The sequence below is a fragment of the Octodon degus genome, unplaced genomic scaffold (genome assembly GCF_000260255.1).
Source record: "Octodon degus isolate 3935 unplaced genomic scaffold, OctDeg1.0 scaffold00170, whole genome shotgun sequence".
NCBI lineage: Eukaryota > Metazoa > Chordata > Mammalia > Rodentia > Octodontidae > Octodon > Octodon degus.
This window is the reverse complement of record NW_004524746.1, coordinates 3,332,389-3,346,693: the sequence shown is the minus strand read 5'-3', so window position 1 is coordinate 3,346,693 and position 14,305 is coordinate 3,332,389. Positions and strand designations below refer to the sequence as shown.

Sequence of the window (14,305 nt, the reverse complement as noted above, 5' to 3'; positions counted from 1 at the left end):
AGGAGATACTTGGGCACTCTGGAGCTGATAATCCAGGAGCAATGCTAGCATATCACAGAGCTGAATGCCTAATCCTGCAGGTCAGTCCTCTCATTGAACTGTGCATATGTATTTGCATATACATAAGCATAAATAATTGGACTTCAGGTAGTGAATCTGACTTTATCCATATTAATCCCAAGTCATAGAGTTTGAGGTTAGAAGAACTTTGGTGACTCAGAACTGAAGTAAAGGAGAACTTTTGCTAATGGTCAGGAGTTAACTTGTTATCAGTTGGTTATTCAGCTTAAACCAGTGTGCCTCTATTTTGACAAAATCCAAAAATATGTGTCATAAGGAGAAAAGGAAATTAAACCAATATTTTAAATTCAGATTTTTGTGGGTCTTTGAGTCCTTCCAGTTTAAGTTTTACCTAACATAAATTTACTTGGATAGGAATGAGTAAATATCTATACAGAGAATGTGGGGTTTAGGCAGCAGGTTGAAAAGTTTGGTGAAGGTGTTCTTAGTGGTGACCCCAAGATATTGTTAGTTGTCATACAGAAAAGCGGTTGGCAAACTTTTTAAAAATGAAGAATAATAGTATACAACATGGCTGATTAGAAAAAGAGACTCACACAGAGTTACTCAGAGACATTCAACAAAAGCACAGGTAATTGGAAGAAAAGGAAGAGGCATACACCCTGAACTAAAACTAAAATCAATCTGCCTAAGAGATAAAGCAAAACATAGACAAAGAACTTAATGAAATGGCCAGCCAGCAGCTTCCAAGGGGTTACCGTATCAGGATGACTGCTCGCCATACTCGGAAACTGAGAAAGAAGGAAAAAAGGATGTACTAAAACAGTGCAGCTAAGTCTAGCCATACAGGAGACTTGGGAGATAAGCTCCCTACCTCTTCTGCCTTCCTCCCCATAGAGGATGCTCCAGGCCAGTGGTAGATTCTGCCAACACAGAATTGCTTCCATTCATTCTCTTTTGTTTCTCTTACTTTCCTTTTCTTCCCATTCCTTTTGGGAACCAGAGTGCTAACTGGGACTGCCAGGAATAAGATTAAAACTGAAAGTGGTACATAGTAAATGGAATGGTTAACCCATCCTGCATGACATGTCGTTAGAGAGGTGTGGGGAATTAAGTGGCCCTGCAGCTTGGGATTGTGCAGTCCTGGGCCATCTGCATGCTTCTGAAACAGGGGCCAAAAGGCACCTCAAGTATCCCCTCCTCTAACCCAAAGGAATTATAGACTACAGCAGAGGCTGGCAAAGGTGGCAGCAGAACTTGGAAGGCAATGAGTGTGAAGTTGTCACCTCACCTTGGGAGCAGTATAAGAACTGGGACTGAGCAGCCTTGGACTGAAACAGCAGGAGCGGAGGGCCAGATGCATCACAGCATCCCACTGCACCCTGCAGCCCACGGCCTGAGAGCACAGCCACACAGCAGTGGAAGAGGAGCACAGAAGGCTGAGCAGGGACAAGGAGGGGCCAGCACGGTGGGGCACTGGAAGCAGTTCTTGTCACTAACTGAAAACAGCGCAGGAACTGGGATGCAGATGCTGCCAAGAGAAACAGGGGAAGAAATGGGACTGAAAGCAACATGGGAACTGGAACAGAGATGCTGTCAAGAGAAATGGGAAGGAATGAGAGGCCACTAAGGGAGCTAAAGAAAGCACTGGTTGAAGACTTCAGCCCCAGGCCCTCCCCCCCTCTGGAGGCTAAGGTAGCTTCAAATCCAGCGCAAACTGTACTGTAGGCTTGGAAGTATTATCCAGTAGTTTCAGACTCTCAATGGACACATGGAATTTTGGGTTATTTTATTACTTTATTCTTTTTTGCTGGTTTGTTTCCTATTTCTTTTCCTTTTTGTATTCTGTCTCTTACCTATATTTTTGTTCGAATCTATCATCGTTCCTTTCATTCCTCAATTTACCTCTCTAGATTTAATCACATATTATTTTTTAAATTTTTTTAAAAATGTATTTGGTCTTTACAGAGTCTCACTATGCATCTCAGACTCATAATGGTCCTCCTGTTTTCAGCCTCCCCAGTGCTGGGTTTTCAGGCATCCACCACTACGGCCTGAACTCTGGCCACCTCAGCCTGCCTGGGGATGGGGATGGCATGGCATGTGGTGCCAGGGATGGAAGTGGTCCTTGTGCTTGCCTAAGCTTGCCTAAGCAGGTGATTTACTCTGCTGAACTATCTTGTAGGCCCCGATCATATTTTTATATTAGTGAAAAGTCTGTGTAGTTTTTCTGGTCAACTTTAATAATCCCTTGTTCTTTCTCTTCTACCTGCCTTTCTACTTTCCCAAAGTTCATATGATCATCTTTTGTCATCCACCTTGCTTCTACTTTATTTGTTTTCAGTTATCTCTGTTCTAGCCATTATCCGGCTTTTTTCTCTGTCTGTCTGTCTGTCTGTCCTGGAAATTAAATTCAGGACCTTGCCCTTGCCAGAAAGGTGTTGTGTAACTGAGCTATAGCCTCTAGTTGGTTCTGTTATATAACTATAGATTTTGTTTCTATGGTTAAAGGTACAAAATTAGTAGTTATGATAGTTTGTCAGTTTCTAAACTATGCTTGATGCTGTTGTTATTGTTAATTATACTACTTAGCTAGGATGTCATAGTCTCACTTCTATAACAATACTTGGAAGCTCTGGGATAATAATCTCCCCATACTCCAGCCCCAAAGAACTGGGGACTAAGCCAAGCAGATAGCAACATCTCACTCCATATTAATTGTAAAGGCAGGAGCTTGGAACAGACACAAGCTAAGAACTTCCTACACACAGATGACATCTTTGAAGATCAAACCTTGTTTACAAAGGCCTTGATACTAATGATAAAGCTGGCGAGAAACAGATTACCCATAAAGCAAAGCCAATGAGTATCACAGCAGAGTTCTCAACACAAACCCTCAATTCAAGAAGATCTTGGAGTGAAGTATATCAAGTCCTGAGGGGCTGGTGAGATGGCTCAGTGGTCTAAAGCACCTACTTAGACAAGCTTAACAAAGCACAAGGACCTCGGTTCAATCCCCAGCACCACATGCCAGCCAGCCCCGCCCCCTGGTGGGCTGAGCTGCCCCCCCCCAAATAAATAAATAAAATCAAGTCCTGAAAGAAAATAGCTTCCAACCCAGATTGATGTACCTGTGAAACTGTCTTTCAAAATTAATGGAGAAACAAGACACTTCATGACAAAAAAAAACTGAAGAAATTCATGGCCACCAAACCAGCACTGAAAAATGGTACTCAGAGATATTCTAGACTGATGAAAAATAACAGTTTCAAGAACACCAACACAAGGGAACCACGAAGCAGGGTAAGCAGTTAAGTTGAGGGCAACAGAGAAAAGCAATACCAGAAAAATAGCATGACAAAATAAGTCAATATCTATCAGTTATAATCATCAATGTAGATGACCGCAGTTAACCACAAAAGAAACAGAAATACAGAATAAAGATCAAGAAACAAGATACAGCAATGCCATATACAAGAAACACATTTAAGTAAAAAAAAAATCCTAGACTGAAAGTCAAAGGATGAAAAACAATAATCAATGCAAGCTTAGTTATTTTACTTGTAGACAACATGAACTTCAAACCAAGAATGATAAAAAGATACAATAAAGTGTCACTACATACTTGTTAGGGGAAAACTTTGATAAAAAGAGATAACAATCATAAATATGTATGTTACAAATATGGGAGCACCCAATTATATAAGGCATATAACAATAGATATGAAAAATCAAATAAGCAATAACACAGTTGTAATGGGGACTGTAATATCCCACTGTTACAGGTAGTTCAAATAGACAAATAATTAATAAAGAAATATCAACTGAACCAAACCTGTGATCAAATGGACTTTGTAGATCTTTACAGAGTGTTCCACCTAAGAACATCAGAACACACATACTTCTCAGCTGCAAATGGGATGTTCTCTAAAATAGACCATATGGTAGCCCATAGAACATGCTTAAGTAAATGAAAAATAATTCAAATTATTCTGTGTATGTTATCTGACCATAGTGCAATGAAATTGGAAATTATGGGAAAAGCAACCCAAAACCTCTATAAACATGTGGAAATTAACATACTCCTGAGCAAACAATGGGTTAAAGATGAAATTAAAGAATAAATTAAGCACTATCTATAATTAAATGAAAATGCAGATACAGTTTACTAGAACCTGTGAAAACAGTCCTAAGAGGGAAATTTATAGCAGTGAATTCTCACATCAGGAAAACAGAATGAACACAAGTAAAGGACCTAATGCTGCACCTAGGGTTCTAGAAGAAGTAGAGCAAGTCAAGCCCAAAGAAGGAAGGAAAATGTAGACATTAGATGCAGAAATTAATGCAAAGGATGCTTATGTAAACAATAAAAAGAATTAATGAATCGAAGAGTTCTTTAAAATAATGAATTTGCTAAATAGTGAATTTGCTAACCTGTTAGCCAAAAAAAAACTAATTCACGCAATGAAGAATTAAAAGGGTGAAATCACTAAAGATCGTGCAGAAATTCAGAGATCATCAGTAATTACTATGAAACTTTTTACTCTCATAGGATGGAAAACACAGAAGAAACATAAATTCCTAGACACATATAAATTGAAAAGCTGAAACAAAATGATATAAAAATTTGGAATAACTCAAGTTAGTCAATGAAATTGAAAATATAATTAAGTACTTATCAACAAAGAAAAGTCCAAGTTTTAATGGATTTACTGCTGAATTCTTCAAGAAATTTAGAGAGGATTTAATATCAATGTTCTTCAAATTCTTTATGAAGTTGAAAGGAAAGTAATACTCTCTAACTCATTGCTAGAGGTAGGTGTTGCCCTGAAACCAAAACCAAAGAAAGACCCAAGTACAAGAGTACTATAAGCCAATCTCCCTAATGAATATAGATGCAAAAATCCATAACTAGATACTAACAAACAGAATGTAGCAAATCATTAAGAAGATTATACCCAATGGCCAAGGGGGATTCTCCCCATGAATGAAGGGATATTTCAACATACACAAATCAGTAAGTGTAATACACTATGTGAAGGGACCAAAGACAAAAATGATATGATCATCTTAACAGATGCAGAAAAACATTTTTTGACAAAGTCCAACACTTATTCATGATAAAAACCTTACAAAAATTGAAGTAGATTATCTTTACCTCAAACTGATAAAAGCCATCTATGAGAAACTAACAGCCAGCATCATACTAAATAGACAAAAACTAAAAGCTTTCACTCTAAAATCAGAAACAAGACAAGGACATCCACTGTCACCACTCCTAGTCAATATAATTCTGGAAACACTCACCAAAGCAGTTAGACAATCAGAAAAATAAAAGGACTACAAGAAGGAAAGGAAGTTAAATTATCATTATTCACAGATGACATGATACTCTGCATAGAAGACCCCGAAAGTCCCACCAAAAGTCTTCTATACTTCATAACCAAATTCAGCACATAGATGGATACAAAGTCAACACTTAAAAATCAATGACATTCCTGTACACAAAGAACAAATTCATTAAGAGAGAAATTAGGGAAACCATACCCTTCCCAGTAGCATCCCAAAAAGACAGACAGACAGACAGACAGACAGACAGACAGACAGACAGACTAATGAAATATAACAAAAGATTTATCCGTTGAAAATTACCCTGAAAAAGGTTAAAGAGGATATCAAAAAATGGAGGATATCTCTTTTTCGTGGGTGAGAAGAACCAGTTAGTGAAAATGGCCAAACTCCCAAAATTTATATACAGATTTAATACAATCCTAATAAAAATACCATGAAGATACTTTATATAACTAGAAAATACATTCCTAAAATTCATCTGGAGCTAGAAGAGACCTAGAATAACAGTCCAACAAAGACAAGGCAGGAGGCATCATAATTTCAGACTAGAAATCTCAAAGCTACTGTGATAAAATCAGCATGATAACTGGCAAAAACAAAACAAAAAACAGACACCAGGATCAGTAGAACAGATTAGAAAATGCAAACAAAACTACAAACACACTCAGCTACCTTATTTTTGCAAAGGGACCAAACATGTTCATTGCAGGAAAGATAGCCTCTTCAACAAATGGCACTGGAAAAACTGGCTTTCTACATGCCGAAGACTAAAACTAGTCCCATGTCTGTCACCATGTACTCAAATAAACTCAAAATGAATCAACAATCTAAATATTAAAACAGAAACACTAAATCTACTGGAAGAGAAAGTAGATAGAAATCTTAAAGACATGGGAATTGTCAGAGAGTTCATAAATAAAACCCAGATTGTGCAGTAAACACTTGAAAGAATTAACAACTGAGATCTCATTGAAAAGCTTTTGTATCTCAAATTAGTCAGCAACAAAATGAAAAGACAACCATTGACTGGAAAAAATTTTAGCCAATTGTCCCCTAGACAGACAACTTCTTTCTACAACATATAAAAAACTGAAAAAAATCAGACCACCCAAGTTCAAAGGCCAAAACAAAACAAAAAGGGCATCTGAGATAAGTACACACTTCTCAGATGAAAAAATAAAAATTGCAAATAAATATATGAAAAAATGTTCAACATCATTGGTCATTCAAGAAATGCAAATTAAAATAATACTTGGGTTCTGTCTCACCCCAGAAGCAATGGCTATCAAGAAATCAATAAGAAATGCTGAAGGGGTTGTGGGATTAAAGGAACGCTTGTCCACTCTTGGTGGAAGTGCACACTGGTACAACCAGTGTGGAAGTCAGTGTGGAGATTCCTCAAGAAACTAGGAGTAGAGGTCCCATTCCACCCAGCTATTTCTTTGCATGGTATAATCTCAGAAAAATGATAAACATCACAACAGTGATATATGTGCACCCACATTTATAGCAGCACAATTTGTCATAGCTAAATCTTAGAATTTAGCATCTAAATGCCCATGGATAAAAAAATAAGGCCTTTTTATACACTGAAGTGCTACCGTTCCATAAAGGAGAATAAACTTGAGACTTTTATAGGAAAATAGATGCAACTAGAGACCACATTCATAGGGGAAATAAATCTGACTCACATGTATGAACATTGTATTGTCTCCATAGTGTGAGAAACTGAAAGAGTAAATGAATTGTAAAATGTGTAATAGACTTTGTGAAATGGGAAGAAATTATTCAAAAGGAAGGAGGAAGTAGGATATGTGAAAGAAGACAGTAGGGAAAAGATAAAAAACAGAAGTCAGTTATAGTCTTAGTGTAATTTAGCTCATTAAAAAAGGTTTGAACTGATAGTGGTGGGAGAAATTTTTATGCTCATACTTGCATCCTGAGATACTATTTTAAAGATAACATGCAATGTATTATTGCTATTTTATTATTTTGTTATGAAATTTGGTTTACCTTCATTCCATAAAATAAAAGATATATAAACAAATACATGAAGTATAATGTTGTATTTAGTTTAGATTGTCAGTCATGCAGTTTTATAGAATTGCTCAGTTCTGCTGCAGAGAATACACAAATAAGTGAGGGTGGCTGTATTTCAATGGGACTCTTATTTCAAAAGACCAAATAGTGATCTACATTTAGCTTGATCTACATGAGCCAGTTGGTGGACGCCCTCGTCTACAGCACAGTCTTTCCCATGGGAATATGGAAAATGTCTTGTTTAGCAAGTTGTAAATACCTGTGGTTTTCAAAGAAAGATTTTATTATCTGCTAGGTTTTTTAGGTCTTCTAAAACTATAAAGAAGTTCAGTTAGTACTACTAATCATAGCAGTAAACCCCTTTCACTTTAACATAAGCAAAATTGACTCCTGGAGAGTGGGGAAGGATGAATGCAGAAGTGATGAGGGGAGGAAACTTGCTAGCATTTCCTCTGTTTACAGTGGAGTTCTTATTGCTGAAATGTCATCCTGGAATACCATGCATGTATTGGTGTGTGAATGTATAGGCATGTATACATGTGTATATGTTACAACGTGTTTTTACTGTTTCTTTCTAATTTAGTAATTTGAGGTATGTTCTAAGTATAGCATTGTAACAGGATACATTCTCAGCTAATGTATTTCTTAATTTACTAGGAATTTAGACTCTTTTTCTTTATTTTCCTAACCAGAAACAGCTGCTGTGTGACCTAGTTGGGATTTCACGCTCCTCTACTTATGATGTGCTGAAGGAAGCTGTCCTTAGGAGGCTGGGTGGGGACAGCACCCAGCTGGAAGCTGCTGAGGGGTAGGCATCCATCATTTCATCAAGAGTCCCCTGGGTCCGGGATGACTTGGTCCTTTCTAGTCAAAAGAAGATCAAAAGACAATGGAACCTTTTATAACTGATTAATTAATTGCTCAAATGTTGACCTGCTGTTGTGGGATTGATGTGCATTTCTCCACTTTATTCCTGAACAAAGTGGGATATTTCTTCTTTGCTGTGGGAGATTCTCTGAGTGTTCTCTGTTTATTTAATTCATAACTTCTGTGCAGCTACTCTGTAGATGGATCTCATAAACCTTTGCAAAAGTGTGTGTTTACACGGCATCATGTCTGCTCTAAGTAGCAGTGCCTGGAGTGTTGGGGGTGATTCCGAAGGTAAAAACATTGCTACTTGTGTTATTTCACAATTTGGTATATTCTTAGAGCTCAGGCAATTATGTTATGATATTTGCCATTTCAAGATAGAATTCTACATATTTTAATTCTTTTATCATTTTTTTCCATTCCTCAGCCTTTCCACTTCCTCCCTCTTTCCTATTAACTGTCTTTTATTTTAGCCTTTAGTTTACTTATCCTCTGAGTTTCTCATATATGGTAATATATGCATCATTTAAGCTTATGTTCCTGATTTATTTCATTCCACATTACAGTCCATTACATTACAGATCCAAGATGGATCCATTTCCTAAGCATGACTCAAATTTATCCCTCTTTATGAGAGACTAGTATTCCGATGTGTATGAAGAGCACATTTTCTTTTCTGATGTATCTATTGGTGGACATATAGACTGCTTCCAGCATTTAGCTATTATGAGTTGTACCGCTATGAACATGGGTGTGCATGTGCTGCTATGATACCCCTCACGCTTTGGGAGGGTGACCTAGAAAGGTGAGATCTGGGTCAAATGCAATTTCTAGTTTTTCAGTTTTTGAGGACTATTTGTACAGATTTACATACTGGCTGTACTAGTTTACATTCCCACCAGCAATGTGGAAGGGATCCTTTTTCCTAGAGGCCTCTCTAGTATTTGATATTACCAGATTTCTCGATGATGGCTTTTCTTTCTGGAGTAAGATGGAATCTCAGTAATGATTACAATAATGTAATCATTAGGAAACATGTACTAATAAAGATAAAACTTTTACAAAGAGACCCTGCCACGAGCCCCTGGCTGCTTCCCCAGTGCGAGCACGCACAGGGCACACTAACGCAGCCACCTCTGTGCTCCCCAGGTTGGGCTTGCTTGGAGATGAACGGGTCCCACCAGCGGAGTCTGTCATGGATGCTCTTTCCAAGCACCTGGCCTTGAAGCTCTCCTATGGTAGGCTGTGGGGTCATCAGATGGAGTCAGTATGACCAGAGGGAAAATGAGACTTACTAAGAAAGAATTTGGGGCCAAGGGAAGGGGCACACACCTGTGATCCTAGCTGTTTGGGAGGACGAGGCAGGAGGATTCGGAATTCAGAGCCAGCCTGGGCAATTTAGCAAGACTATCTCAATATATACCTATAAAGGGCAGGGCCTGTTAACTCAGCATGGGGGGATAGTCTCGCACGCAGGAGGCCTTGGGTTCAATTTCCAGTACTAGGAGTGGGAGTTGGGTGAGGGAATGAACTTGAGTATGTGGAAAAGAAACACACTGTTAGTTTTGCTTTCACCTTACTAGAGACATGCCAAAGGCACCTTTCTGGGAGCAAGTGTGTGACCTCTGCGGCTGTGACCTTATGACCATAGTAGGACTTTACTGATACTGCCCTAGACAAAGAGATGCAACCAAACTTTTAATTCCATTAACTCTTTTCACTTGGTATTTGACTTAAAAGCAGTGTAGACAGATAGCTGGTGACCACATGTACTGTGAAGGGAAATTTGTGAGAGCAGAGAGAGAGAGGAGTGAGAGATGAATTGCAGTATCTGAGTTATAATAGTGGCATTTAAAAATCTTTTTTTTTTTTTTTTTTTTTTTAATTTTCAGGCCCTAAGGAAAAAGACATGATTGTGATGAGAGACAGCTTTGGTATCAGACATCCTTCTGGACATTTAGAAAATAAGACCATCGATCTTGTGGTTTATGGGGACTTCAATGGCTTTTCAGCAATGGCAAAAACTGTGGGGCTGCCCACAGCCATGGCAGCCAAAATGTTGCTTGACGGTAAGTGCTCTTCCCTCGGGGCTCGAGTCTGTCCCATGTCTACACTTCAGGCCATCCAATGCCGGGATACCAAGTAATGAGTCTTAAGAAAAACACTGACACTAATTAAAAAGCCATTCTTGAAGTTGCCTGACCCGAAGATAGCCCTACTGAGCAGAGTTCGATCTGATTTCCACCTAGTGCAGTCACAGGAGAGCGGAGTGGTGATGGTAGGGAAGGGCCCTATCAGCCGGCTTCCTCATCTTGAGGAAGTGGGTATCGTCACCCCTAACTCCTAGTGTTTCATTGTGATACTTCCATGAAATTGAATGTGAAGCTGCTACGTGTCCACATACAGGTGCATTGGGGAATGTTAACTCCATTCTTTCCTGCCTTGCTTTTTATTATTTTGGGGGAGTCACTCTGAAATAGCCAAGAATATTTACTTAACAATATGGATCATGTCTTGTTTTGATATTTCAGCAAATAAATGCTTCTGATTACAAATGCTCCTCTATATACAATGGAGTTATATCCCAATTAGTCCATCGTACATTAAAATTATCTTAAGTTGACAATACATCCAATATACCTAACCCACTGAGCATCATACTCAGCAACATGGCAGCCTACACACCATGCTGTCTAAATGTTTGGCTGGGGCTGGCCAAATAGCTCAGCAGATTAAAACACCTGCAAGAAGGCTCAGGGGCCGGGGGTTCGATCTCTGGGCCTGCTGTGCCGGACCTACCCTGGGGCCCACTAAGATGACAATTGGGACGGTGTGGTGGCACACACCTGTAATCCCAGCATTTGGGAGGCTGTAAACAGGCAGGTCACTACTAGTCTGATCTAGTAGTTAGACCTTGAACACCCTGTAGGCCCTTCCCTAAAAAAAAATACAAACAAACAAAAAAAGCATTTGGCTGGCACAGGCCTCATGGAGAAAGTGGACACATAGAAAGTACAGGATACAATTAATGTAGGTGAGTAACAAAACCTCATTTATTTTTAAATATTTTTATTGGACTGGCCAAATATCTCAGCATATTAAAGAGCTTGCTTTGGCTGACACAGGGACCAAGGTTCGATCCCCCATGTGCTGTGCCAGCCCCACCCCAGGGCATGCTGAGATGGTGATTGAGACTGGGCATGGTGGCACGCACCTGTCATCCCAGCACTTGGGAAGCTTAAGATAGCAGAATCACTACGAGTCCCATCTGTGTAGTGAGACCCTATAGACCCTGTATTCATACAACAAAACAAAACAACATAACAAAAATATTAAAGCTTTTGAAACAAAAGCCCAAGTTTAGTAATTAAATCAGAAAACTTACAGGTCTGCATACAGCAGTAAAGTCCTTCCTTCAGAGGCACATAGCTGGAGGCAGGTTAAAGTGCTTGAGCAGTAGTTGTTGTGTTTTAGTCCCTGTGGTCACACAGAGTTAGCACCACCCTGTCCCCTCTCCTAAACGGTGCTTCCTTGCTGCCTACACAGTTCCACCCTAGCATCTTGTGATGGAGTCATGAAAACTGAAGGTGAAAAAGTCACAACATAAGGTGAAGCTGACGTTAATGGGTGGCACTGCCAGCTGTCCAGGCTGCATGTGTCCTGCAGGCTACGGGCTGGACAAACTTGACATAGAACATAGGTTGTTCATTCTCTTGGTCTCCTCGCCGACTGGGAGCTACCACGTAGTGCTGCTGTTGGCCAGCATGGTGAGAGAGTATCAGATGGCTCATTAATAGCTGGGGAAAGGGCAAAACTCTAAGTACAATTTATATTGAGGGAATACTGCTTTTCTATTATTTTGACTGGTGATTACATTAGGGTACATATGTATAAATTCAATTGAATTTATTCAATATAATTGTATAAATTTAATAAGCATTATCTATGAAAATACTACTTCACATGGCCCTGGTGAATGAAGGGGGTGAAAACACCACAGCATGCAAATGAAACAGTGAGAAAGCACATTAAACACTGTGAAATTAAGCTGCCCACCAAGGTTTTGGGGAATCAGGGTGAAGAAAGAGTCTGCACACTCCTTAAAGAAAGTACCCGGACACAACTCTTAAGCCATCCTAAGAGGTGTCAATTTCTAAGCAATCATTGCATTCATTTTCTTCTGGTAGAACTGATGCAGTTAAAGGTACACATTTTCTCATTGTCCTTAAGTCAGTGGTACTTTGAAGCCCAAGTTAACCCTTTTCCATTCAGAGCACTAAGTAGTCATGTGGTAGAGAGCATTGAAGCAGCTATTGAAGTATATGCCAGCCCTCCAGCAATCCATTGCTTCTGTGTTTGCTGCTAGGTGAGCCTTTCTTTGGACAGGTTCTTGCTAGGAAAACAAACCTTTATGACCACATTTAAAATGGTAATCACATATTTCTTTTTTTCCAGGTGAAATTGAAGCCAAAGGCCTGATTGGCCCTTTTTCCAAAGAGATCTATGGTCCAATATTGGAGAGAATTAAAGAAGAAGGCATTCTGTTTACTACACAGAGCACAATTAAATTATAATTGGGAATTCATTTGTTTGTTTGTTTGTTTTTCTTTTGCCTTATCTTCCCAGGCAACAGAGTTCTCAGCAGTTGTGTGACAAACAAGCTTGTTAATATGCTATTTTATAAAGTGTATAAGACATGATACATTTTGATACAGTCAGTACAGTGGTGTTTTAAAATGAACACATTTGGCAAAAGAGTTGCCAATAATTAACAACTTTAATAATCTATCATGTATTTTTCCGCGTGTTTGTAGAAATGATAATGATCCTACTGTTCATTAATTTTTGTAGCTCTTACAAGAGTATATTTTCCTGCAGTCAACAAATGAAATTTTAATGTTTGGTCAGAAACAAATACCTCATGTAGTTGTATTTTACTAGTTTTCAAATTAATTAATTTTATCTGTAAACTTTTGCAAAAATACTATTTTTTACTTTTTAAAAAGTTATGATGAGTTTGATCCCTGGTACCACCAAAACATAAAATAAAAGCTAGAATGCATTTAGTAAGTGACTTTTTAGAAAACTTTTCTTGAATGTTTAGAAAAGGACACAGATGAGATGAAATCAGAATCTGCATGAACCCTTCATTAGGTGCAGGAAAAGAATTAAACAAAACCCAGCATCCCTTGGTGATGAAAATACTCAGCAAACTCGGAACAGAAGGTAACTTCTTCAACCCAATAGAAGACATCTATGAAAAGTGCGCAAATTATATCACTTATTGGCAAAAGACTGAATTACTTCCCCTAACATTAGAAACAAGACAGAGCTGTGTGTTCTTGTTACTAGGGTTGAACCAGGACAGCGAGCCAAGAAAATGAAAGTCGTCTAGAGGGCTGGTGAGATGGCTCAGTGGTCTAAAGCACCCACTTAGAACAAGCTAAGCTTAAGCAAAGCACAGGGACCACAGTTCAATCCCCCAGCACCACATGCCAGCCAGCCCTGCCCCCTGGTGGGCTGAGCTGGCCACACACACACACACACACACACACATAAATAAATAAATTTAAAAAAAAAGTCGTCTAGACTGGAAAGGCAGAAACAAAAGTCTTTGCAGATAATATGATCTTAGGCACGATGATCTAAAGGCCATGTACTATTTTTTTTTTTTTTTTAAATTTTAGTACAAGACTTACAGAGTCTCACTACGGAGATCGGACTCAGTGATTCTCCTGTTTTCAGCCTCCCAAAAGCTGGGATTACAGACGCACCTCACCACACCCAGCCTCAATCACAGTCTCAGCGCATCCCGGGCGCAGGGCCAGCACAGCATACCTGGGATCAAACCCTGGCCACTGTGTCTGCCTAACCAGGTGCTTTAATCCACTGAGCTATTTGGCCAACCCTAAAGGCCATCTACAGAAAAATCCAAAGGCATATTCAAAACAACATTAAAATTAATAACTCAGCAAAGTTATTAAATGACAAAAGTAACACAATTGTTCTTCTATAAAATAAC

The 14,305-nt window shown here is 38.9% G+C and overlaps 1 protein-coding gene across 1 annotated transcript in view; it reads left to right on the top strand.

The window, feature by feature from the left end:
- Positions 1-12,868, top strand: part of Aass (aminoadipate-semialdehyde synthase) — an 84,633-nt gene extending 71,765 nt beyond the window's left edge. The window contains exons 20-24 of the mRNA XM_023703431.1: positions 5,015-5,038; positions 8,106-8,221; positions 9,433-9,521; positions 10,176-10,352; positions 12,739-12,868. Coding sequence (XP_023559199.1) covers positions 5,015-5,038; positions 8,106-8,221; positions 9,433-9,521; positions 10,176-10,352; positions 12,739-12,857 — 525 coding nt within the window. The 3' untranslated portion in view covers positions 12,858-12,868. The remainder of the gene's footprint in view (positions 1-5,014; positions 5,039-8,105; positions 8,222-9,432; positions 9,522-10,175; positions 10,353-12,738) is intronic.
- Positions 12,869-14,305: the final 1,437 nt, after the last annotated feature.